This window comes from Saccostrea cucullata, unplaced genomic scaffold, assembly GCF_032062105.1.
Source record: "Saccostrea cucullata isolate Sc308-1 unplaced genomic scaffold, CSIRO_AGI_Scuc_v1 ctg4873, whole genome shotgun sequence".
In the NCBI taxonomy this organism is placed as follows: Eukaryota; Metazoa; Mollusca; class Bivalvia; order Ostreida; family Ostreidae; genus Saccostrea; species Saccostrea cuccullata.
Genome location: NW_026930639.1, coordinates 8,412 through 34,930, shown reverse-complemented (window position 1 = coordinate 34,930; position 26,519 = coordinate 8,412). Strand labels below are relative to the sequence as shown.

The 26,519-nt window shown below is 32.7% G+C and overlaps 2 protein-coding genes across 5 annotated transcripts; both read right to left on the bottom strand.

Moving 5' to 3' along the window:
- Window positions 1-226: 226 nt before the first annotated feature.
- LOC134229384 (N-alpha-acetyltransferase 40-like) lies at window positions 227-9,163 on the bottom strand. 2 transcript variants are annotated; one of them, XR_009984169.1, is made up of 8 exons: window positions 9,057-9,163; window positions 8,919-8,963; window positions 8,256-8,306; window positions 7,737-7,789; window positions 7,388-7,483; window positions 2,542-2,703; window positions 633-787; window positions 227-509 (listed from the first exon to the last, which is right to left on the bottom strand). XR_009984169.1 is itself a non-coding variant. In XM_062711126.1 (7 exons), exons 1-7 carry the CDS (start codon window positions 9,060-9,062, stop codon window positions 727-729), a joined length of 474 nt encoding a protein of 157 aa, XP_062567110.1. In that variant the 5' UTR covers window positions 9,063-9,163; the 3' UTR covers window positions 626-726. The 2 variants fall into 2 exon arrangements, 1 of the variants encoding a protein (XP_062567110.1); XM_062711126.1 differs by lacking the exon at window positions 227-509 and having other exon boundaries at window positions 626-787.
- Window positions 9,164-20,458: 11,295 nt separating this feature from the next.
- LOC134229385 (uncharacterized) lies at window positions 20,459-26,036 on the bottom strand. 3 transcript variants are annotated; one of them, XR_009984170.1, is made up of 5 exons: window positions 25,907-25,947; window positions 25,457-25,481; window positions 22,051-23,482; window positions 21,139-21,764; window positions 20,459-20,857 (listed from the first exon to the last, which is right to left on the bottom strand). XR_009984170.1 is itself a non-coding variant. In XM_062711128.1 (4 exons), the coding sequence occupies exons 3-4, from the start codon at window positions 23,472-23,474 to the stop codon at window positions 21,509-21,511; spliced, it is 1,680 nt and encodes a 559-aa protein (XP_062567112.1). In that variant the 5' UTR covers window positions 23,475-23,482; window positions 25,457-25,481; window positions 25,907-25,947; the 3' UTR covers window positions 20,459-21,508. The 3 variants fall into 3 exon arrangements, 2 of the variants coding, with proteins under 2 accessions (XP_062567112.1, XP_062567111.1); XM_062711128.1 differs by having other exon boundaries at window positions 20,459-21,764; XM_062711127.1 differs by lacking the exons at window positions 25,457-25,481; window positions 25,907-25,947 and adding an exon at window positions 25,960-26,036 and having other exon boundaries at window positions 20,459-21,764.
- Between the last annotated feature and the right edge of the window lie 483 nt (window positions 26,037-26,519).

The window sequence follows — 26,519 nt, the reverse complement described above, 5'->3', positions numbered from 1 at the left end:
GAAAGTGGGGGGGATAAGTGTAAGAAAAAAAATTTTGTATCTCCAAAAAAAAATCCTGACAAGCCGAAAAAAAAAAAAAGAAAAAAGAAAAAAAAAAAGGAAAAATTGCCCAAAGGCGAAAATCCTATTTCGTGGGGGGGGGGGGGGGGGGGGGGGGGGGGGGGGCAAGGTTCGAATTGAGTCTAGTCCCTCATTGCAAACACCCAGAATCATTGCAAACACCCAGAATTATGGCATCTTTTTTGAAAAGGTTGTAGGCTTGGCAGAGGTGCTTGAACAATGAAACTGGATATCTGTAAAATAGTGCAGGAGAAAAAGATTTCAGTTACTTTTCAATTTAAGGACAAGCAAAATTTCATTAAAATGAAGATTGACAAAATGTGTATTTTGTAGAACCTATTTCTTCTTACTGCTGCCAGAACACTTCCCAAGTTAGAAGCCGTTAAACGATTTTTACGAATGGCAGACCAGAGACAGTTGTCTTTTTGCCCAACAGTCAAAGCAGCAATCTGTCAGTAAGAAAATACTAAATCAATAAGCATTTCAACTAGCTGAGACAATATTTCACACTAAGTACTGAGTACTTGGAAAACACACTTTAAAATTTAGTACTGCTTTGGAATTTGTAATACCTGTTGAATTTCTTGATCATTTACAATAAGTCTCTGACACAACCGTGTCATGGGATGCTCTGCAGCCAGGAATTCTTGATTAGCCAAGAAGTCGTCAATGACTGGAACGCACACCTGAGGTACAGGTGGCTCTGGTGCCAAAATCCAATGCATGGCTATGAAAATATAAATTATATTCATAAGGTACCTTGCAATGTGAAGAATGAAGTATTGTCACAGTGATATCACAGAAAATAAGTTGACATGTGAAACATAAAAGGTGTCTATTCCCCAATTTGAATTTAAGACTTGGCTGAAACTTTTTGGTACCTTTGTTGAAATTTAAACAATAGAATGTCTTTCTTTGGTTGTTAGTACGGGAATAAATGTCGCAGTTGTTGCAGAAAAAAAATACATAACCCGCGTAAGTGGGTTATGTAATTTTTTTCAGCAATAGCTGCAACGTCCATTCTCGTACTAACAACCAAAGAAAGACATTTTATTGTTTATATCTATATCTGTTTAAACTATCACTTTACGTAGGATTAACAAAATTAATTATTGTATTAATGATGTGAATGTCTTTGTATGTTACATTGATGGAACAGCCACTGATCAAGAAATCTGTACAGATGACATGCATAGTGTAGTTCATGCACTGATTAACGCAATGGGTTTTCTTAAGAAATAAAGTAGAAAATATTCAGTGGATGTAAATATATTAAAATATTTAGGACAATTGATCACAAAGAAAAAAACATTATACACTATTGTGGTTTATTTTAGCAATGAAAGTTATATTGGAATGTAAAATAGTGAATATCTATTTTTATCTATTATCTATCTATTATTATCTATTAATATCTAATATTAAAACAAATTCTACTATGAATATTGCAAAAATCAAAGAGATGTCGTTTTTAATATTCTCCAATACATCACAAATGTCATCAAATTCATCAACAAATAATTAGTAATTTCAATCTGTTTTCTCTTATTTTGCCTGTCTTCACCAGGAAGAAGAAAAATGTATCTTTTTGTGATGGAAATTGGTGAGAAAAATAAACTTTGTTTTCAGATTACATCGTTCTTTTTCTAATCCTCCAAATACAAATGGACAAGAATAGCATTCAACATTGTGAAGTCATGAAACATTTGTGATGACCTTGCTTCTGCATTTCATAAAATTGGAGATAAATATAAAATGCATGGTTACTGTCTTGAAATATAAGCGATATTTGGGCGAGGGTAAGAAAACATGATAGAGGGCGAGGCCTGCCGAACCCTCTTGCGTTTTCAACCTGAGCACCTTTCCTAAGTATTAAGAATAAAATTGAAATTTGCGAAAGTGCAAGGATGTGTCAATCAAACCCGCAAAAAAATTTGAAGTTTTAATAACTTTTAAATGAAAAAAGATTTTTAATTATTTTTTGTGCGAAATGCTATTAAAATATATACGTCGTAATATTATATAGAAAATATTAACTTCAAATCTATGTCCAAGAACCTTTAATAATCTTTTTTTAAGCGGCGGCATTTATTGCTTATAAATCTCAAATTATAAAATGTCTAGTTTCTTGTTTGGAATCTGAGGGGAAGAGGGGGTGGCCAAAATTTGATTTTTTCCTTCTTTTAACTCTTGCAATTTCTCAACTTTAACAAATTATGCTATAGTTCATTTGAGAGAAAGGAAATCTGACTACTGTATATAGGGTTATTTTCGCCCTATGTTAGTTTTGCCTTTTACACTTGGAAACAATTTTCCCTATTCTAAATTTGCCTAGTCACAGTTCTATTTAGAATTTATACTGTGTTCTTTGAATTAGCCCTGTTTTAAATTCGCCCACTTTGTAACGAGGGCGTAAGGGGTGAAAATTTTCCTGTATACAGTATGGGCCTCTTCTAAGATGAGACTCAATCAAACGCTCACCAGTACAAGACCTCCTCGTCTAACTCCATGTCGAAGCGGAAGTGAGTGAAGGCGACGAGTTTACCGGTGGTGGCGTCGGAGGCGATCAGATACTGGGCTCTCTCATCTGTCATTTCCGTGTATTTATCCTTATCTTTCCATCCCCAGTCACTCTCTTCATACCTGTAATTAGAGACCAGGTAAAATAGGTCATATAATTAAACATCAGGTAATACAGGTCATATAATTAGACACCAGGTAATACAGGTCATATAATTAGACACCAGGTAATATAGGTCATATAATTAGACACCAGGTAATATAAGTCATATAATTAGACAGCAGGTAATATAGATTATATAATTAGAAACCAGGCAATACAGGTCATATAATTAGACAGCAGGTAATATAGATTATATAATTAGAAACCAGGTAATATAGGTCATATAATTAGACACCAGGTAATACAGGTCATATAATTAGACAGCAGGTAATATAGATTATATAATTAGAAACCAGGTAATACAGGTCATATAATTTGACAGCAGGTAATATAGATTATATAATTAGAACCAGGAAATACAGGTCATATAATTAGACAGCAGGTAATATAGGTCATATAATTAGACAGCAGGTAATATAGGTCATATAATTAGACACCAGGTAATATAGGTCATACAATTAGACAGCAGGTAATATAGATTATATAATTAGACAGCAGGTAATATAGGTCATATAATTAGACACCAGGTAATACAGGTCATATAATTAGACACCAGGTAATATAGGTCATATAATTAGACAGCAGGTAATAAAGATTTTATAATTAGACACCAGGTAATATAGGTCATATAATTAGACACCAGGTAATACAGGTCATATAATTAGACACCAGGTAATATAGGTCATATAATTAGACACCAGGTAATATAGGTCATATAATTAGACACCAGGTAATATAGGTCATATAATTAGACACCAGGTAATATAGATTATATAATTAGAAACCAGGTAATACAGGTCATATAATTAGACAGCAGGTAATATAGATTATATAATTAGACACCAGGTAATACAGGTCATATAATTAGACAGCAGGTAATATAGGTCATATAATTAGACACCAGGTAATATAGGTCATATGAATTAGACACCAGGTAATATAGATTATATAATTAGACACCAGGTAATACAGGTCATATAATTAGACAGCAGGTAATATAGATTATATAATTAGACACCAGGTAATACAGGTCATATAATTAGACAGCAGGTAATATAGGTCATATAATTAGACAGCAGGTAATACAGGTCATATAATTAGACAGCAGGTAATATAGGTCATATAATTAGACACCAGGTAATATAGGTCATATAATTAGACACCAGGTAATATAGATTATATAATTAGAAACCAGGTAATACAGGTCATATAATTAGACAGCAGGTAATATAGGTCATATAATTAGACAGCAGGTAATATAGATTATATAATTAGACACCAGGTAATACAGGTCATATAATTAGACAGCAGGTAATATAGGTCATATAATTAGACAGCAGGTAATACAGGTCATATAATTAGACAGCAGGTAATATAGGTCATATAATCTGTAATTAGACACCAGGTAATACAGGTCATATATTCACATCAATGTCATTAAACGTTCATCAAGAACTAGACGTGGTTATTTTTAAAAAATGCCTTTCATACACCTTAATCTAGTTGGAGGTTGTCTGTTTTACAAGACTCATTAATAGTGGTGTTCCAATCATCGATTATAATCGAAAATCAGTCGATTGCTGACATATAATCCAAGCAATCGATTGCATTTTTAAAATTATGATTAATCGGTTTATTAGTGATGGGACATCGGTTAATTTTCATAATCGATCATCGGTTGGAATCGGTTACTGCTTCCGATGCGATTTTACCGATTATAATCGGATGTCATAGTTTGGTATATAAAAAGCAGACTGATGCATTTATTTCAAATTATTTCTTTAACATGAATTTATAAAATATGTAATTTATTGTTTTCTTTGTTGTTTTGCTTATTTCACACTTAATTTATACATACAATGTCATGCATGGGTTAAACTTAACTAAAATTTCCACTAGCCACGTGGGCTCCTAAAGTTTCAAATTTAGGAGCTTACAACTAAATCTACAATCTTTGTGATTTTGAACCCTTTGAATATATCACTGGGTCAATTAATTAAAGTCTAAATATACTTGTGCATTTGTTTAAAATGAAAATTGAAGTTCAAATTACTTTGTAAAATAAATTTTACAAAAATATTTCATCACAGAAAATGAAATTCAATTTAATTAACAATTTTACTATCCTTTTTTTGCAAGGTTATATTCTTAATCCCCTTTTCCTGGTCATTGGACTATACCATCACATGAATAAGATATTTTTTTTAGTTAAAATATTTTTGAAAATTATCTGGAATAAGGAGAAGCCTAATTACACTTCAATTTCATAAGACTGAGTGATTGGAAATAATTTAAATGGATATCTACCACGTATAACCGATACACAGAGGAATGGAGGAAATTCGGATTAGAAAAAAAACGATCGTTTTCAAGATTTCACGAATCATGTAGAACTGGTAAATGGATTAGATGTAGGGTATTTACGAACAATAGATCCATGTTACTTTTATTCTTTTAATTGATTGGAAGTTTTAAGGAAAAAGAACATGAGGAAAAGCGTCTGTTTTCAGTAAGGGGACTGGAATGGTCCTGCAGATTTTTAATTCGCCACATGGGCGAACAAGTTATAAATATTATGAGCCTAAACAAAAATTTACTCGTGGTTCCTAAGCACCTTTGCTTTGTGCTAGTTGGCAAGTATTAGAAGCACATGCCAGTTTTCTTTCATTAAGAATAAATATATTTTAAACTAGAAATAGGTAATTCTGGAATGTACTTTATTAGAACTATAAGTATGTTTCCGATGATCGATTATGAAAAATTTTAATCGATCATCGGAATCGGTAGCATTTTTTCGTCGACAATCGATGTTTTCCGATTATCGGTACAACACTACGGTTTATTATTTTATTTTACAAGCCATCTGGTTTTTAACCATAATTTTCTATCCACAGCATTGCTTCTGGCTTATTTGTGTAACGTAACGGTGCAGATAAACAAACTCTTGCATTTCTGCCCCGATAACAAAGCATGTTTCTGGGCATGGGCGTACTTTTAGTTCTTTAAAATGAACATATGACAAACTGGATCACCAAAAAGAGTCGCCATATACCCATTCTAACAATTTATTTGTTTAAATTGATATACTTTTTACGTGTCCGATTATAATCGATAATTAGTTAGTTAGAGGAACCCAATCATCGATTATGAAATTCTTACCGATTCCCATCACTACTCATTAATATATTTTATACCTAACCATGAACTCAGGTAGACAAATGAAACATGACTCAAGTGTCAGAGGTCATACTAAAAACCCATAATTTCCACAAAATACCCAGCCACTATCTGAAGTCACAAATTTCCTCAATTCACGTTGTGATTCAAGGCAACTTATTTATTTAGATGGACAAAATTACTTTTAAAATATCAAATTGTCAAAAAAAAACTTTGCAGCTAATTCTGCAGCTAAGACATGACTCATTCTTTTCATCCTCTCTGTTAGGTAAATTTGGTTGAACTGAGAATATATGCACATTTCACTGGTCAGTACTTACATTTTCTGTATGTTGGCCTTAGTCAGTACTTACATTTTCTGTCTGTTGGCCTTAGTCAGTACTTATATTTTCTGCATGTTGACCTTGGTCAGTACTTACATTTTCTGTATGTTGACCTTAGTCAGTACTTACATTTTCTGTACGTTGACCTTAGTCAGTACTTACATTTTCTACATGTTGACCTTAGTCAGTCCTTACATTTTCTGTATGTTGACCTTGGTCAGTACTTACATTTTCTACATGTAATTGTTGACCTTAGTCAGTACTTAAGTTACATTTTCTGCATGTTGACCTTGGTCAGTCCTTACATTATCTGTATGTTGACCTTGGTCAGTACTTACATTTTCTGAACGTTGACCTTAGTCAGTACTTACATTTTCTGTACGTTGGCCTTCATCAGTACTTACATTTTCTGTATGTTGGCCTTCATCAGTACTTACATTTTCTGTATGTTGGCCTTCATCAGTACTTACATTTTCTGTATGTTGGCCTTCATCAGTACTTACATTTTCTGTGTGTTGGCCTTCATCAGTACTTACATTTTCTGTACGTTGGCCTTCATCAGTACTTACATTTTCTGTATGTTGGCCTTCATCAGTACTTACATTTTCTGTATGTTGGCCTTCATCAATACATGTTCTTACATTTTCTGTGTGTTGGCCTTCATCAGTACTTACATTTTCTGTGTGTTGGCCTTCATCAGTACTTACATTTTCTGTATGTTGGCCTTCATCAGTACTTACATTTTCTGTATGTTGGGATTCATCAGTACTTACATTTTCTGTATGTTGGCCTTCATCAGTACATGTTCTTACATTTTCTACATGTTGACCTTAGTCAGTACTTACATTTTCTGTATGTTGACCTTAGTCAGTACTTACATTTTCTGTATGTTGGTCTTGGTCAGTACTTACATTTTCTACATGTTGGCCTTAGTCAGTACTTACATTTTCTGTATGTTGACCTTAGTCAGTACTTACATTTCTGCATGTTGACCTTAGTCAGTACATACATTTCAGCATGTTGACCTTAGTCAGTACTTACATTTCTGCATGTTGGCCTTAGTCAGTACTTACATTTTCTGTATGTTGGCCTTCATCAGTACATGAACTTACATTTTCTCATGTTAGCCTTAGTTTGTACTTAGATTTTCTGCATGTTAGCCTTGGTCAGTTGAAATGCCCAGTCTATCAATTCTTTCTCCATATCTGTCACCTTTTTGCACTCAATTTTCAACTTCAAACTAAAGAATAGATCAATCCATTATAAACTTAATACTGAAAAACCTGTGTATAAAGAAGTGTCAGGGATGGTCCATTTTGCTTCATTATAAAAGTAATTCATTTAAGTCATTTTTGAAAAGAATAATTGTAATATATATGACCTGAATATTCATTTAAATACTGGGCAACAATAAAATGTACAATAAACTACATTACAAATCGATAACAAGTGAAAAAAAATTATACCAAGTTTACAAGTTTATTAATACACACCCATTCCTCTCAAATTTTTTAAAAGGTGCCACTAACTCTAAGGGGTCTGGTATCTGAAAAGATAATTTTGAATGAAGTTTGAATCAAAATACATATGAGGAGAAATGTTAAAGCTGACCAGTTTGGGAAAAAGTTGGCACTTGTTTTAACGACTGTAGAAGTACTTTTTGCAGCGTGGTATAAGCACAGTGGACCTTCAGATATCCAGATGCTTCAGTATCCAGACACTTTTTCATTGGGACAGAATTTTTAAATGTTATATTGTTTTGTTTAACTGGTGATTCAGGTATCCGGACGCTTCACATATCCGGACAAATTGACTAGAAACCAAAGCGTACGGATAAATGAGGCTCCACTGTACACTATAAAGGCATATATGGAAGCAAGAAATCTGTGGAATTTTCTACCCACAAATCAACAGAAATTGAGAGATTCTGTGGAATCATGACCCTGTCAAAAAGCATGTTTAGAGTGTTTTTAATTTGCATATGAACAAACATTTCTATGACTTGTACGCACCTTGTTTGCTGCTTCCACTTTTGCCAGGGCTGCATCGTACTTTGCATTTTCCTGAAATAGTAACCATTGCCTTGTAATCAGAATATTATTATCCTGCAGCTACCCCTTGCATTGACCTAATGAAGGCAACCTAACAAACCAAAGCTTTATCCGGTCACTGCCCTAATAAAGCTTCGTGCATGTATTCCGACGTTCTAAAAGCATTATTGCAATGTTTACGCCACCAGGCGTCTTAGTTTTCACTGCATAGATGTGCCTAAAATTAAATCTGTCTAAAATAGCTAGTTTGGACGTTCAAATGTAAAGAATATGTTGCAGGATAAACAAAATACATGATAACTGTCCTGAAATATAAGCTCGGCAAGCCTCGCCCTCTGTCACGTTTTCTTACCCTAGCCCAAATATCGCTGATATTTCAAAATAGTAACCATGTATTATATATGTACAGTTGCACATATATGACAAGAACTGAGACTTAAAATATCTTGCTATACTTAGTATGGAATCCAAAAGTATTATCACTGTCTTAGTGTCTCATGCAAGTTTTACTTCTGTGATAATATGCTAATGATTTTGTACTTTGAGAAAACATATATACTTGAAGTTGATAAATTAATTTGATGAGTTTTAATCTCAGTGATTTGTTTTGTTTTGTCACCTTACCTCCTTTCGTTTCTTTTTCCTTTCTTTCCCTTTTGTTGATTTCCGCTAAAAACGTAAACAAACATTACATATGGATTTATCAATTTAATTAAAATATATTAAAGTAAAACACTGTCCTACTATAAGTTAATATCTCACCCCCATAGTTATTATGAAGTTCGATCGTTAGCCCCTATAAGTCTTCTTGTAGTCACCCCAGCAATCGGGGTACGAGTTTTCTCTCTGTTTCCCGCGAATTCAAAGCGGTAAAGTTTAAAACCATGAACGTACACTACAATTAATTCCGAAAAAAAAACATTTTTTTTTCAGGAAAAAAGGGGGTGGGGCGGGGGTTGGGTTTAACTTTAGTGATTAATATGGTTTATTAAACATCTCAAAAAGTGCATACATGTGCACATGATGTGGCCACTCGTCTCCCAAGTTTTCCCCCTTGCACAGACATGTACACTGTAGGTTAAAAAAAACGGCATAAAATTCTCTAGATTAAAAAAAAATCGTATCGCTCTTATATCTATTGGGGTTGATGAATCATTCTTATAAATTTCATATTTATTAATATAATTTTCGCATTCTGTTAAAGTTAATTGCAAGAGATGGAAATTTGTACGAAAGCCCCATGAGCTCATTTTCGTAGATAAAAAAATTAATTTATCGCGTTATAACGCGAAACTTTCGCGAATAAACGCGTTATATCGCGAATGGTGTAACGCAAAACGTTTGCGAATTAACGCGCAACTTTCGCGAATTAACGCGAAACTTTCGCGAATTAACACGAAAATTTCGCGATATAACGCGAAACTTTCGCGAATAAACGCGTAACTTTTGCGTTATAACGCAAAACTTTCGCGAATAAACGGGAATCTTACGCGTTATAACACGAAACTTTTGCTGTTTTACCAGATATTTGCTTTAGTCTCAACTTTCTTTTGATTTTGACATCAACTTTATTCATTTCAATGATAAGCAAAGGCTATTTTGATCTTGGACTATCACAAGATAAATTGTGAGATTTCTTGCTATTGAATCCATCTTTACCGTCACAATTTGTCTTTTTCCACGCTGTTCAAACAATTCAAAGTTTATGCAAGTTTTTTCAGAAGTTAAACTTCAAGATTATTAATTTCGGGGAAAATCGCCCCCTTTCCCGCGTCTTTTTTATGCACTCTCTAGAGAATTTGAAATAATTTATTTTGTAGAGATCAAGATCAAGATCTCAAAATGAGGTAGATTTGTCACTTGTGGTCCGCCGCATTTGTGAAAATTGGATAGCAGATTTTCATGTGACTCTGCTGGATTCACTGTGGAAATACGACATCCTATTTTGAGGTTGCACCGCGTTGTCATTCCATTGCTAAACATTGACGATTCAAAGTGTACAAACTCTGCTGTATACCTTCATAGTTTTTATTTATGACTAGTCCACGAACTTCTCTATAACCCAATATATAAATATTGGAGAAAATTTAGAGAACCCTCCTCTAAATAAATTTGTAATTAACAAATGCATTATACATGTATATTATCCAATTATAATTGTTATTTAAACAGCATCACACGACTCGATTGTTAAGCTCAAGATAATACATTGTTCATTCACTTAATTACGTTATGTTTCTACAGTGTATAATTTTTTTTTGTCCAAAATGAATGATTTCTTAATTTACTAGTGGTGTTGTTGAAGTAAATGTTACCGATTAAAAAAAAAGCTTGAAAAAAGTGTCAAGTGGAGATTTTTCTTAAAAAAAATAATCAGTTTAAAGAATTAAATTTAATTTTAATAATTGAAAAACATGTACAAGAAAGTAAAACTCATTTTATCAATTCAATGGTAAGGTTAAAAAAAAATATTCTGATGACTAATCTATCCTATTGAGTATTCTCGCATCATTTCTCCAGTACATCTTCTGAGGAAATGGTATTTTATAAATAAGTTCCTGAGAGTTCCCGTATGTGTTCATGTTCTAATCTGTCAGTCAAGATCAATGTTCCTGAGTATCAATACTATATATGCATATATTATTTCGCGTTATAATGCGAAAGTTACGCGTTATATCGCGAAAGTTTCGCGTTATATTGCGAAAAATTTATTTTTTTTACCTACGAAAATGAGCTCATTGGGATTTTGTAGATTTGTATAAATTTCTAAAAAAAAAAAAAAAAAAAAAAAAAAAAAAAAAAAAAAAAAAAAATGATAACGCGTCTTTCATTTTAGAAAATAATTAACATGATTAAACAAATCAAAATGAAGGTTCAATGATGATGATGATGATTCTTTTATTTTATGAATAAACTTCATCGGCGTCGGAACGGGGGAGAGGCTGGGGGCTAAGGGGGGGGGGGGCTGTGTTTTTCTTCTATATTGATATAAAAAGAAAGTAAAAAAAAAACAACTTCAATTTAACTTAAAAAAAAAAATTAATGATAACTCTGGACTCCGGATTTTTTCATAAAGTATAACACACTGTCATATCTAGAGGGGAGAGGGGTTAGTATTTTTCTGCAAACTTTAACCTACGCCATATCTTTTGAACCATGAGAGGTAGGGACTTCATATTAAGCATGCAAAATCCAAAACTTTGAACCATGAGAGGTAGGGACTTCATATTAAGCATGCATACTCCATAACTTTGAACCATGAAAGGTAGGGACTTCATATTAAGCATGCATACTCCATTATTTAAGTTCTTTGAAATGTCAAGGTCAAGGACCTTGTGACTTTGACTGTGACCTGTAATAACTTTTCCGTACCTTCGCCAAAACTCTGAACCATGAGAGGTACATGCAAGGACTAGTCTTCATATTTGGTATGCATACTCCGCTAATCAATTTATTTCAAATGACACCAGGCAAGGTCAATGACCTTGTGATTTTGACTGTGACCTATATGCTTAACAGGCACGTAGCATCGATTTTGAAAGTGGGGGGCCAGGCAAAGAAATTATTCTGTCTTACCTGAAAAAAATTGACAAGCTTAAAAAAAAACCCACTACCTAAAAATTTTTCACGCAAACTTGAAAATAAGGATATGGAAATAACGAACAGTATTCAATCTCAACGTCCATTAAACAAATATACAAAATAAGAGCAGAGCAAACACGGACCTCATAGGCGGATCCAGGAATTTTAAAAAGGGGGGGTCCAACATTTTGACTTATTTTTTTCTTATGTTTGCAACATCTACCGCTCCCGATGCATAGGCGTAGTCACAGGGGGAAGCGGGGGCATTAGCCCCCCACTTTCAGATCGGGGGGGGGATATATCTGTGCCCCCACCCCAACCCCACACACACTTTTTAATGAAGAACAAAATCAAAGCTATTTTGGAATAAAATTCAACCTCATTTTATGGCATTTTCTATGTTCAACAAATGAGCAAGCATCTCTCTTGACGTAATAGTTGTATAATATAGTAATGTAATATAGTAATTGAATCGCCAAGACCTGCCCCGCCCCCCACTCCCCCCCCCCCTCAACATCACCTTTAATATAGGAAATGTTCATTGAAGGGATAGGATCGGAAGGACAGACAGGTGGATAGATGGAGCGAGAGTAAACTAGCACCCTCCCTCTTCAATTGTTTGATATTAACCCAATATCACACTGTTCTGATCAGACTTAGAGTCCCAAATATCTATAGCGAATTGCTCTATCAACTTTAGGCATTTACTATTCTGGTCAATTATACTGGAGTGGCAGATCTAACAGAAATATCGAAAACTCTATATTTATCATTATAAATGAACGGTATGAACTTTAATGCACCAGATCCGCATTTCGACAAATAATGTCTCTTCAGTGATGCTCAGACCAAAACTATTGGAAATCTTAAAAAAGATAAAAAGCAACGAGCATGGATCGAAAGTGCCGCACATGAGTCAAAATCCGAACAAGGACCAGAGCTGTGCCTGAGGGAGATACGTCCTTTATTTCTAAAATTTATCACATTAAAATTTATATATCCGTTTCATGATAGCACTGGGGTACTAGACGAAACTGGCCTTATGAATACCCTCGGGGACTTAAAGTCCAACAGCAGAGGCATATTAATAACATTAAAAAATATTAAGTTATAATTCTCTCTTTGCTACAAGGATATACAATTTTGATAATACATTTTTTTATTTCGTGGGCACACATAACCAAAAAATTTGGGGAAGGGGTATCTGCACATGAAGGCCTATGTAGATTTTTTTTACTTTAAAAATATACATGTACATAACATGGGGGAGGGTAGGGATCCACCCCAACGTGTTTTTTCCCCTACAAATTGTATAAAAAAAGAAAGAAAAAGAAAAAAAAAACTAAAATAGGACTCCCCCTTTTAAAAGGAATAGTAATAGCTGACTCTCTCTGAAGATAAAACTCAATGGTAGACCCCTCCCCTACACCGTGCCGTTCACAAACTTGAGAGTTTAAGAATAGTTTTGGGTATTTGTAATAAAATTACTGAAATTGATAATCACGAACATAACCATCCCTACGTGTAGTTTTGAAACGTGACGTTTATGTGATAAATATAGTATAATAGGCCCCTATGTGTTTTATAAAGAAAATATGCAAAAAACTGAAATAGCCGCAGTGCTTGTTCTACTGCCTAACCCTTTCATGAACTGGGTCCGCCGTCATAAAACTTTGAGAATTCTCAAAGAAATTCTCGACTCAAGTCTTGAAAATTACTCAGCTGAGAACGTAAGAATAAAACAGAGTTTAGGAATTTATTTTTCTCAACTTTTTTAATGACGGTGGCTCACCGTGGCTGACTGAGAATATTGGATTTGAGAAGATTCTCAGACTTGAGAGCATTCTCAGACTTAAGGGAGTCATTATCAAAATTCGCCAAAATTTTGGTCACAAGACGATAAAAAAGTATATGAAGTAAAAATTATATAAATTTTCATATCACTATTTAGAACACATTATTGTGTAGTTGGCAGAATATTAATTTTATAGCTATGTGATATATTTAAAGAAAAAATGCATTGATAATAGCTCAAATTAGCACATTTTGTGATGTCACACGTCACTCCTTTCCATTGAATTAACAAGTGTTTTATGGCATATGTTGTTCATTTTCTTTTCATTTTTTTTTCCTTGTATGCCTTAAACTATTCATAATAAATGCCATAAAAACACTAAAATTGTCTCAGATAAGCTCATCTTGTAAATATGAAGACTAAAAGGTGTGTCCCAAGATTTTTTGTCTCTCCTGTTACGCCAATGAAAATCAAGAAAATAGAAATATTTAGAATTAACTTTTCTGGGTTTCATACTTACCATTAGCCTTGGTTACATTTCCATGCTACTAGGTTGTTAATGTAATTTTTTTAAATTTGGTAAGTTTGAATAAAATGTCCAAAATATAACTACGATTTACACAGTAGAAAAAAATGACGTCCCTTACTGTTACATTGAAATAAAGCTTAAACAATGGAGTGAAACAATTTTAACTTCTTTTACAAAATAACTTAAACATTTTGCTTCAAACCTACTGCATCATCAGCTTGTATGGTAAGCAATAAGGAAAAAAATGACCAAATATAGAGCTTTTGTCTACCCTGTTATATGTCCATCCTGTTACGTGTTAATTTGTAACAGTAAATACAATTTTTGTAACAGGAAAGACTAACATTAAATAAAATGTGGCTTTTAGACCTATCTCATCATTAACCAAGAAATGTATTGTATAATTTTTATTAAAATTGAAGTTAGTAACACAAATACACCTTGAGTAAGGATTCATTGTTTCTAATTGTTAATTGAAACATAAAAAGTGATTTTGTAACAGGAAAGACATAGCATATTGTAACAGTACGGAAAAATTTTGCTTAAATTAGAAAAAAATGTGGACTTTTATTAATTTGTCAGATTTAATATTATTTTCATTTTATTACTTTGTAGTAATTCTTTTATTTTTTACTCTTTTTTGAACTATGAAAAGTTAATTTTTGATATTAAAGGACTTCTAAATATGATTCTGTAACAGGAAAGACAGGCATTGCTATAAAATAAACAATTTTAGAGAACTTTTTTTCTTATTAGCACAGTATAATATAAATTCAATATATGATTTTTTATTTATTAATTCAGTTTATCAGGGAGGACACAAAAAATAATGGTTCTTAGCTATAGGCAGTATATATTTTTCCATCTCTAAAAAAAAAAAGTTTCACTCAGGTTAGGGGATTTGTTACTGCCCTGTTAAACCCAGGGTCATGAAACCCAAACCATAGTATAATTTACAATACACCACAAAACAGTCAAAATTGTATGGTTTATCTTTTATTACTGACCATGGCTTTGCTACATGTAATGAGAAGATTTTTAAAGATTTTTCATAATTATTTGTACCCCCAATATAAATCTAAATTAACCAATAGATGCCAAACCCTACACAAGTGATCATGATTTGAACAAATTAGAATGTACACTAAGTATAAATGCCTTTATTTATATTTGACTGATCGATTGATTGATTGATTATATTACTGTTTAACGTCCTTATCAAGGGTTTGCTGTTCCTGAAAAGAGATTTGTTGATATGTGTCTCAACTTACGCCAGTAATATTTTGATCATTCATAATGCCATACCCTACCCTAGGGGTTCATGATTTGAACAAACTTTAATCTACACTATGTCATGAAGCTATATATTTAAATTTTATCTTTTCTGGTCTTTTTTAAATGACCTGGCAAAGAATTTGATTCTTTCTTAATTATCTTTTGGAAGAGGGTGTGCCCCTTCATTTGAACAATTTACATTTCCTTTTCATAAGATATTCTGTGCTAAATATAGTTAAAATGACCAAGATAAAAAAATGTGAAAAGTTTAAGAAAAGAGTAACAATTAAGTTAACACCAACAAACAAAACACAAATCTCAATCAAAAAAGCTCATCTGAGCATTTGGCTCAAATACGGTAAGCTATACTAAACATCATTAGTGTTTCTTTTTTTTTCTTTTTGTTTGTTTGTTTTTGTTTTGTTGAAAATTGCCATGTGATTTAATTTCCCAATCAGTGATAAAATGAAATTAAATTCCCAATTTTGATGACCTATCTAGGACCCATTTCCAAATTGCTGTGGAAAATTCTCAAGTTAATCAAACAACTTGCCAGAAACATACACTCTTTTGAACTACCAGGTAATATTTTATGTTTCTATATTTGGGTCATTTTCAAAAAAAGTCTATTTTTTGAATCACATATTTTGAAAAATGAAAGTGGTTTTACTATGATTTTTAAAACTTTATTTGAATAATATAGTAATAAACTACTAAAATCCACTGCATTGCATAAAAGAAAATATTTCTTTTAAAAAATATTGACATTTTATCTTAGTCATTTAAACTTTAATGTCCTTCCTGTTACTTTCATAAAAAGAGCTGTAAAACTCTATTTCAAAATTTTCATCAAATTATCTTTTGTATACCGTTAATAAATGAAAAAATTATCACTGAATGCCAAGATGTTTGACATTCATCTAATATATGAGCGTTTAAAAGCATGTCAAACTACCATATACCAAACAGAAGCAAAATCTACGGGTTTTTCTTCATGAAAAGCCTTATTGCGGAATGTTTATATGCTATAGTTGAAAAAAAAAACATTCTTGTACATTATTTTTGTGATTAGAATAAACAGTTACAGAAAGTTATTTAAAGAGGTGCTCTGCCAAAGCAATTTAAACTAGGAAAATATACTGGTAACAGTAAGGACTCGGGTAACAGGAAGGACAAAACAGTAACAGGATGGACAAAACAGTGTAACAGGATGGACAATGAAATCTAAATTTAAATAAAAATTGACTTTTTTTTAACTTTATTGGTTAGGAAAAGAGAAATAAATGTAGAATAAAAAAATGATTTTGTCAAATCTGGCAAATTTGAGACAATAAAAGACATTTATGTCCATCCTGTTACGAAATTTAATTCTAAAGTGCTATTAAAATATTTATCAGTTCAATTTTTGTTTATTAAAGGTACTCTATGCTGTTGCAAAACTAAGAATTTTTCATAATTTTAAGAAAAACAAATGATGAAACTTAAATAGGTATATAAATACCAGGATAATTTGTCCCTCCTGTTACAATTTTTGTCCATTCTGTTACAAGAGTGCATGTTTAAGTTATAATGGCACAATCTGAAGCACTAACTTATTTCAATATGATTTACGAAGTTTTTTAACATGTGTTATTAAACTTATATTACTTAGAAAAATAAAAGTAATTGTTTTTATTGTTAAAACTCAAGATATGAAGTCCAGTTTTCCTTACTGTTACCATATTAATGGTAACAGGAATGACAGTAACAGGATGGACATTTCTCATATAAATCACCGATTATTTAGTATAACGTACTCTTTTTGCATCATCAAGACATTCAAACAGTTTCTTTGTAACTTAGTAAATCTGATTGTTTTAGCAGAATAAACAATTTAAAGAGTATTTGCATATTATGAAGGTAACAGATAGGACATATTTTCATTATACTCTACCAATAAGACAAACTTATCGACCTTTGAACCCTTTCTTTACTCACTTTCAAATTCATGGCGCTCATAAACTTGAGACAACAGAAAATGATGATATATTGTGGATCATGAAAACAGTTCCTAGGAAAGTGAGATATCTTTTATTTTAACATTTTCTTTCTGATAACAGGAATGACATAAACTGGTGGGACATGTCACTTCCTGAATGTTAAATGCACGATACTAGTATTTAGTGGGCGGCATAAGTAAAACAATCATATTAAATTAATCTGTAAATGAATTCAATTAAAATGAGGTGCAAAATTTGTACATATCTTCACAAGGTAATATTTTCCCTATCATTTAAATAAGCGCGTTATAAAATTTTTGTTAATGTGACATGGTTTTACTGTTAAATTTTACTCGGAATGCAGAGAATATTTTTTATAAAACACCTGGGAGATGATCATAAAATTACTTATAAGCTATATGACCATGTATATTAACCAACGGGAAAAAAAATTTCACTCTAAAAAATGTTTTCCTATTATTCTGATCAAAAGACAAAAAAGTGGACTTTTTTTGAAAATGGCCCATTTAGAAAAACAGTGAAAAAAGACAGTTTTCTTCTAAAGAAAGCTAAAAGAAAATTATACAGGCAAAAGGAGGATGGGTCTCTAAATCCATGTTTTTCTTTTAAAGTCAATTTTTTTCTGGAATTGCTTTAGTTACTCTATATCTTTATATATATTAACAGATTTCAGACTGAAACTGATTCAATATTTACTTTCCAATCATTTCTAAACTAGAATTTAGGATTCTGTTACAGGAGGGACATGTCTATTGCAAAGTACTGTCTTTCCTGTTACGAGCCTGTCTTTCCTGTTACATGCACTATAATTATGAAAATATGTGGTTTATATGTAAATGTAACAAAATTGGATCTACATGCATGCATAAAATGCCCTTTCTTATCAATTGTGTGAATGTGGTTTTTTATACTAACTTTTACGACTGTAAAATGGTGAAAATATTGACCAAAATGATGTTCAGATTTGAAAATTGTCTCTAAAATAATTGAAAAAATTATTTTGCTCCTGTTTCATTGAAAAATTATAACTGATTTTTTATTTGCCATGCTTTCACAAACTAGGCTTAACTAATTTTATAATTATTTTTCCACCTCTTAATAGTAAAACTTGCATCATTGTGTCTGTAACAGGAAGGACAAAATTTTAGGAGAACCAGTATTTTGATTTTTTCTTACTCTGAATTCAAATAATTTCCAGGTGGGAGTTTAGTGTTTTTGTGTTCTTCATATATGTGTTTTATAGTAACAATAAAAAAAAATTAATTCTAAATGCAAGAAATTTGTTGATTTTTCCAATATTTTTTTCTGCGGTTTTTGATAATGACTCAAGTATGTTGTATTACGGTGGACCCAGAATATTTGATAAACAAAGTTTGCTCAGATCACAGGGCTTCTTATAAATTTTGTACTCAATCTGTATGTTATATATCTTTTCATGGCTTGAGAATTAAAAGGAAAATACCCCCCCCCCCCCCGTTTTATGTTTGAACTCAGAGCATAAAGTTTGTACTATATAGCTGTGCTCGCTACAACGGTCACACCGTCAATATACTACTGTAGGCCTATACATGTATGTTAGCCAATGTTCTTGATATTGTAACAACCAGCCTTCCACATATATTTGTGTTTCACGTGAAACGACCTTTATCAAAATCGTTGTGTATGACTCAGCCTAAGAATCAAACATTTGGCTAGTGATTAGTTCAATATAAATAACTCTTAGTTAATAAAAAAAGTAAAAGCTTACTTTAATATTTATATGAATATTATGGACAGTTTAATCTTCATGCCTTACTGGAAGCAGCTTCAGAGTTATATATTCTAAACAAAACTGTATACGTACAGCGCTGATGTTTTCGGTAAAATCTCGCCAACTTTCTATTCCTTTTCTTTTTTTTCCTTTCCTCTTTTTCTTGATTAATATTTCTATTTTTATTTGGGGGGGGTATATATTGTTTTGGTCCCCCCAAAAAAGGGGGGTCCGGACCCCCCCTCTGGATCCGCCCTTGGACCTCCGAAACATTAGAGGTGGAATCAGGTGCCATGGAGGAAAATCCTATTTCGTGGGGGGGAGGGGGGGTTAACTACCAATTCCTTTCAATATCCATTTTTTTAACCTTACACTACTGTTTCCCCTTCGTATTAATTTACTTAAGTGGCAAGTAGGGAGGGGGGGGGGGCAAACAGCCTTTCAATAGATATTTCCAATTGTAAAAGTAGTGTTGGCAAAAAAAGTAGGTGGGCCACCCCCCCACCCCCACCCCCCATGTTGCTACGTGCCTGCTTAAAATAGCCTTTTTCGAAATTTGCTGCAGCCGGGCGCATAGTTTCACAAACACATCTTATCTTCTTCAGTTGTGTGCATAAGTTCATCTTATTTTTGATATGATATTTACATCAAAATGTGCTGGACAGAATCATGTCTGAATTATTTAAAACTAACCCTTTATAAAAATTCCTACTCTTAGATACTACAAGTGATTTTTTATTACCTGTGTTTACGATATGACCCCGCCTCCCCATTTCCACTCCCCGGTTCATAAGGCCTGACCTGAATGCTGATCTTCCTGAAGCATCCCTCTGTATTGGATCAGTGAATTGATGTATAAAGTAAATCCCAGGGGTTACTGAATTTCCTTAAATGTATATGTATATTTGTTTGTAGCACAGGGGCCTGTAACATACTGTTTTTGATTTTACGTACTCACTAATACCTTTTTTGTATATATATACCGGTATAGTGATTACGTAAAATAAAAACAGTATGTTACTGACCCCTGTGGTTTGTAGCTGCAGAACTGTAGCTCTCCGAAAAAATCATATTGATCGACCGGTCAGTATATTTTTCGGAGAGCTACAGTTCTGCAGCTAATTTGTTTGAGTATTATATCCCGGGAGTTACTGAATTTCCTGATAAGTACATGTATATCTGTCTGACTATTATGTAAAACAATGTACCTTTTTAAATTAATTATTTTGTTTATTGAAATATATGTATCTGTAACATAAATGTAACATAATGTTTTTTTTTTTGTTTTTTTTTGTTTTTTTTACACATTTTAAACAATATTAATAAGAGGTCAGACATACAATTTTGAGCCTTATATAAAGCATTGAATATACAATGACATACCTTATACATGTAAGTTAGACACCAAGATAATCATGGTTTAATAGCATGTTGCTGATTCTACTCTAATCATATGAATGTCATTGTTTATTTATATTTAATGAAACATAAAAAAAGGACAATAAAATTAAAAATAATAAATTTAAAAAAATTAAAAAGTTGGATGAAAATTGAAACAAATAAAGCCTATTTTTGATGATGGAAAAAGTATGATAAGAAAAGGAGAAAAATATTTCAACTAAAAATGTCAATCTAATTAAAATTAGATGTATGATCCGCTCGCATACTCGCTACACCAACATCTTACAACATCCCATAAAGGGTCACGTCAGAGTTCAAAATCTATCAACCAATCAAATTGTCGCTGCAAAATCATCGCATATTTGTTGACGTAATCGAATCTCATAAGTCTAGAGGTGTTTTGAATTTGACCTTTGACTTGACCCTCTATGGGATGTTGTTAGATGTTAGTGTAGCAAGTATGCGAGCGGATCTAACATCTAATTTTAATTAGATTGCTAAAAATGTAAAACAAATTGTTTTAAAAATCCCAGCTTTAGATATGTTACATGTAGACAATGAACAAAAATCTTTATAGTTACTTGGTAGTGGTTTTGTGGGCAATTTGTTTAAGAAAGTACACAAATACATATTTTCACCGGTGAAGAATTTATCTTATATTATCTTTCACACATACAACATATACACTGACTTAAAATCAGCATTATAACAAACATGTCTTGATTTTTTAGAAATAAATATTCTGTGGCCTATGTAAATATTACACTGCTACATAACGTCACTTGCAGTACTTCTCCGTACTTGATTTTCATTACTTGTCTATTACTCCTTTGAGTAACAGATTGTCATTTGTATCTGTACACAATCCCTGGGTTCACTCAGTCACTGCAGATATTTAATTTTCTTCACTTGTGCTTTAAATAATTGAGCAACAAACAGATTGTCATTTGTATCTATACACAGTCCCTGGGGATAACTCAGTCCACAGTCTATGTAACGGAGGAACTGTCCATCCTGGTCTATGATGTGGACACAGTGATTGTTATCATCATCTGTAAGGATGTGACTCTGACTGTCTGTGGTGATTCGTAGTGGACTGAATGGTTTGTTCATTGGAGCAGGAGTATGTCCAGTGTACCTGAATTTGATCAACAAAATATAGAATTTTTTTTAAGTTTATTTATATTCTTTTTAAAGAATTTGGTAGAATTTAAAAAGAAATATAATTTTGTATACTGTATATCATGTATATATAGAATTGTACAGTCTTTGACACTAATAATTGATATGTTACTGAAAATAATTGTACTTTATTATGGACAATTTAATATAATTCTGTATAATGAGAAGACTATCTGAGTTGTAGAACATTTTTGTCTTATCCTTTTGACTTTGTCAGTAAAATATGTTCAATTCAAATGTACCTGAATCTCAGTTTCCCGGCCTGATTGACCACCACTACTGCTCTAGCTCCATAGTCAGACACACAGATATCCAGGTTCCTGTTCTCTGTTATGTATCTGTAATAACCATCAGATGAATAGAGAGGTTTACCTTTATAATCAAACTGAATGGTTTGTTTCTCTGTGGAGCCAGAGTAACGGACAACTTTTGTTTGTTTGCCATCATCACTGTACATGATAACCAGGAGGTCACCAGAGGAGGTACTACAGACACCACGAGGTCTCCAGGTCCGTAGTCTGATCACCTTCTTTATCTTCTCATTCTTCACAATGTTCACAGTTCTATCACCATAGTAATCAGTATGAACTAGATCTCCACTCTTTGTCACTGCTATGTCATATGGCATGTTCCCTGACTTGGTTGTGATTGACTTGAGAAGTGATCCCTGATTGATACTGTAGAGTTTCATGATGCTGTCATTTCCACTTGTCCAGATTTTTTCATCACTCAGACAGGCCACATTGTAAAGTCTATCATACCCAGTGTCTATGGTGGTGACAGTCTCTGGTTGATCAAGCAGCTGTTTGACTGGAGGAGAGGATCCAGCTTCTGGTGATTTCTGTGTTGTCTTCATGCTGTAGCCATGTTTATCTGATTTTATCGAAATTGTTTTCAAACTAAACAGTTGGTCTGCTTGTAATTTCTTTAGGATGAATTTAGGAATGGTGACTGTAATTTTTCTTGGAAGGTTTGTATACCTATCTAGGGTGGAAGGCAGACTGAATAGGCTTGAAATGTCTGTAGATTCTAGAACACTATCAACTGAATTGATTTCATCCTTGATGTCAGACATTGTCTTGTTTATTTCATCCAGATGTTTCTGTAGAGTTTGTAACTGGGTGTTTTTCATCTCATCAACTTCAGCTTTAAGTTTCTTGACAAGTTTGTCAATTTCTCTGTGCCAGTCCTCTCCATGTTTTGTTATGGCTGTTGAGAGATCTCCATATTCCTTTTCTAACTGACTCATTCTAATTTGTACATCAGAGGCAATGTCCTGGTAGTTTGGATAAATCTTTTCTTTCAGTTCAGTTTGTTTTTTGACGAGTTTATCCCTTTTCTTGTCTCGAATTTCCAGGACCCTTGCTAGTTTATGTCCAAGATGTTGATCCGAGGCAAGACAAATACTACAGATAGAAACATCACAATGGGTACAGAACATGTCACACATTTCTTCTTCATGAGACGTGCATCTGGGGTGAATAAGAGTAGACTTTTTGTCCTTAAAGTGAACAATTTTATGAGGTTTTGATAGATCAGCAGAAAAGTGTTCTCCCACACAGGCCTTACACAGGTTGACAAGACATGTATCACAGTGCATCTGTACCACAGCGGTCTCACACAGGTCACATCGCATCACGTCCTGGGCACTGGTACGGGGGTCCATGACTCAATCTTCAAAGAAAAATGTCAAGTTTTCAATTTACTGTTAATAGCCATCCATGTTCATATTTTGAATGTCTTAAAGTAGATAACATGGATAAATAAATTCTGCACACAACGTACCATATCATTCTTGAATGAAAATCATGTAATTTTGAGGCCTAATTATATACCATGATATAGCACAAGCGAATTTAAGGGAGGGGGTGGGGGGTTAGGGGGTTTTGTGTCCAAAATATACATACAATATAATAAATCTAGTAAACCACTGCATAGTTGACTTCACTGATGGCCACATGTATGTGTTGAAAAAAACAAAGACATTTACACTATATACAAAGATTGGGATGCAGAGAAATTGAATATCAAATTTTGTAAATTTATTCTTGGTGTTGGTAAAAAGAGTACAAATATTGCTATTCTATCTGAACTTGGCAGATTACCCATGTTTTGTTCAATCATTATTAGTTTACTATCTTATTGGCATAGATTAGAAAATATGTCGGAATCATCTTTACTATATTGTGCATATAAAGAGTGCAAAAATCTTAGTCAGTCAACATCAATAACTGGTATGACACTGTCAAATTTTTATGTAACAAATTAGACCTTAATTTACCCATTTGTAAACAGTTAAATATGACCACATTTAAAGGACTACTGAAAAAACTTATCAAAAAGCATTTTTACCAATATTGGCTTAAAATACATGATGAGGGTCAAATACATGGCAAACTTGATAAATATTTTTTGTTGAAGAATACTTTTGCCATTGAGAAATATTTATTGTCTTTAAAGTCTTTTGAACAGAGGAAAATACTGTGTAAATTCAGAATAAGTGCACATGAACTAAGAATTGAACGTGGTAGATATGAATATACAAAAGATATTAATGGGAAAAAGATCCCTCTAGAAAGAAGTCAACGGACATGTACTCTTTGTAATTCAAATTGTATTGAAGATGAAATCCATTTCCTTACAAATTGTTCTTTATATAATGAAGAAAGGAAAGTTTTATTTAACTTTTTATAGTGACAATTATAAAAATTTCAACACTCTGTCCAACAATCAAAAATTTTTATGGATTATGGCAAATGAAGATCACAGTATATTATTTAAACTATGTGACTTTTTAACCAAATCTTTTATGAAGAGAAAAAATCTCATTAAAAAATGATAAAAGTAAAAATGTTAGGATATACATAGTTATTCAATTCATGTGTACTTCAGTCTCTACTACTAATGTACTTTGCACTTTTTATTTTTTTATCTATCTTCTTATAAACATCATAAACTCAAAAATGCATGTACATTAATTAATTGCCATTAGGCCTAAATACTAATGCCTCATACCACAATATGATATATATGTATACATTGAAAAGTCATATGTCTATTTTATATACATGTTTGTATAGGTTAATCATGTATGTCTAAATGTTTTGTTTTGTTTCCTTTTTTCTGTCAACTATATATTAGGCCTTTCTCTTGTAAGTTTGTACTCTTTATGCTCATTTGGGCACTGAATTAGTAATAAAACATATCTTATCTTATCTTATCTTATCTTATCTGTATGCATGTTTGTATTTTATTATTTGTCTTTATGTATGTAACATGGTTGTATGCCAACATGTTTGGTGAATCAGGGACCTAAATATTAACTATAGTAAATTAAGGTTCCTAGGTGAATCAATGAATAAAGAAATTAAAAATAATTTTTTTTTTTTTGTCGCTGTGAGTCCCTATCCCGAGTATTCCTGACGCTAAAACTGCTATTTGAAGTATAATTTATAAAATAATAAATCTTTAAAACAACAACAAAACCGATTTATTAATCCTTTATATCTTTTCTGGTCACAAAAGCCCCCCCCCCCCCCCCCCACACACACACACAGTGACACACTACATCCACCAGGTTTGAGGTTTGAGTGGTGAGCTGGGTTGAACAGGTGAATATAAGATTAAATGGCACCATGACTCACTTACATTAATTATACTGAATACACTAGTACTGTGACATATGTAACATGGTTGTATGCCAACATGTTTGGTGAATCAGGGACCTAAATATTAACTATAGTAAATTAAGGTTCCTAGGTGAATCAATGAATAAAGAAATTAAAAATAATTTTTTTTTTTTTGTCGCTGTGAGTCCCTATCCCCCAGTATTCCTGACGCTAAAACTGCTATTTGAAGTATAATTTATAAAATAATAAATCTTTAAAACAACAACAAAACCGATTTATTAATCCTTTATATCTTTTCTGGTCACAAAAGCCCCCCCCCCCCCCCAATAACCACACACACACACAGTGACACACTACATCCACCAGGTTTGAGGTTTGAGTGGTGAGCTGGGTTGAACAGGTGAATATAAGATTAAATGGCACCATGACTCACTTACATTAATTATACTGAATACACTAGTACTGTGACATATACAGATATGGAATTTAATAATTCGTTCTACTTCTAAACCGAAGACAAACCTTGATGTGCAGTAATGGCGGCCGCGCTGACGCTTCGCTGGTCTCTGCATTTGTACGGAAACCTATTTTGACACTTTTTACAATCTAGCGAAGCGAACGATAACTCTGGGTAGAGATTGACTTTTTTTTTTTTAGGAATATCCGATCCTCAGCCAGGTAGGATAGCTCCAAAAACTACCCATGATATTGAATTGAAATGCATCAAAATGAAGCTTGAAAAATAAAAAAAATAAATTTCACGCAACAGTTTTCATTTTGTTCATCTTTATAAGAGTTAGGCCTAATGTTTTGCGACGTCTTAGAAAAGTCTCATAAAAGTTGACATTTTTACTCTATTAGAGGAAAAACAAGATGTGTTTGTGAAACACTATGCGCCCGGTGGCAACAAAAATCGAAAAAGCTATTTCTAGCATACTAGCATAGGTAACAGTCAAGGTCATAAGGTCATTGACCTTGGTGTCATTTGAAAGACCTTGATTAGTGAAGTATGCAAACCAAGTATGAAGTCTCTCTCTTTAATGGTTCAAAAGTTATAGTGAAAGGTACGAAAAAGCTATTTT

Excerpts from the sequence above, each read along its gene's own strand:
- LOC134229384 (XM_062711126.1), bottom strand. Across the intron at positions 8,307-8,918 it reads GGAAAAAGAAACGAAAGGAG|GAAAATGCAAAGTACGATGC; the intron begins GTAAGGTGACAA and ends TTACTATTTCAG. Across the intron at positions 2,704-7,387 it reads AAGGCTAACATGCAGAAAAT|GTATGAAGAGAGTGACTGGG; the intron begins CTAAGTACAAAC and ends CTCTAATTACAG.
- LOC134229385 (XM_062711127.1), bottom strand. The coding sequence starts at position 23,474 with ATGGACCCCCGTACCAGTGCCCAGGACGTGATGCGATGTGACCTGTGT. Across the intron at positions 21,765-22,050 it reads GCCGGGAAACTGAGATTCAG|GTACACTGGACATACTCCTG; the intron begins GTACATTTGAAT and ends GATCAAATTCAG.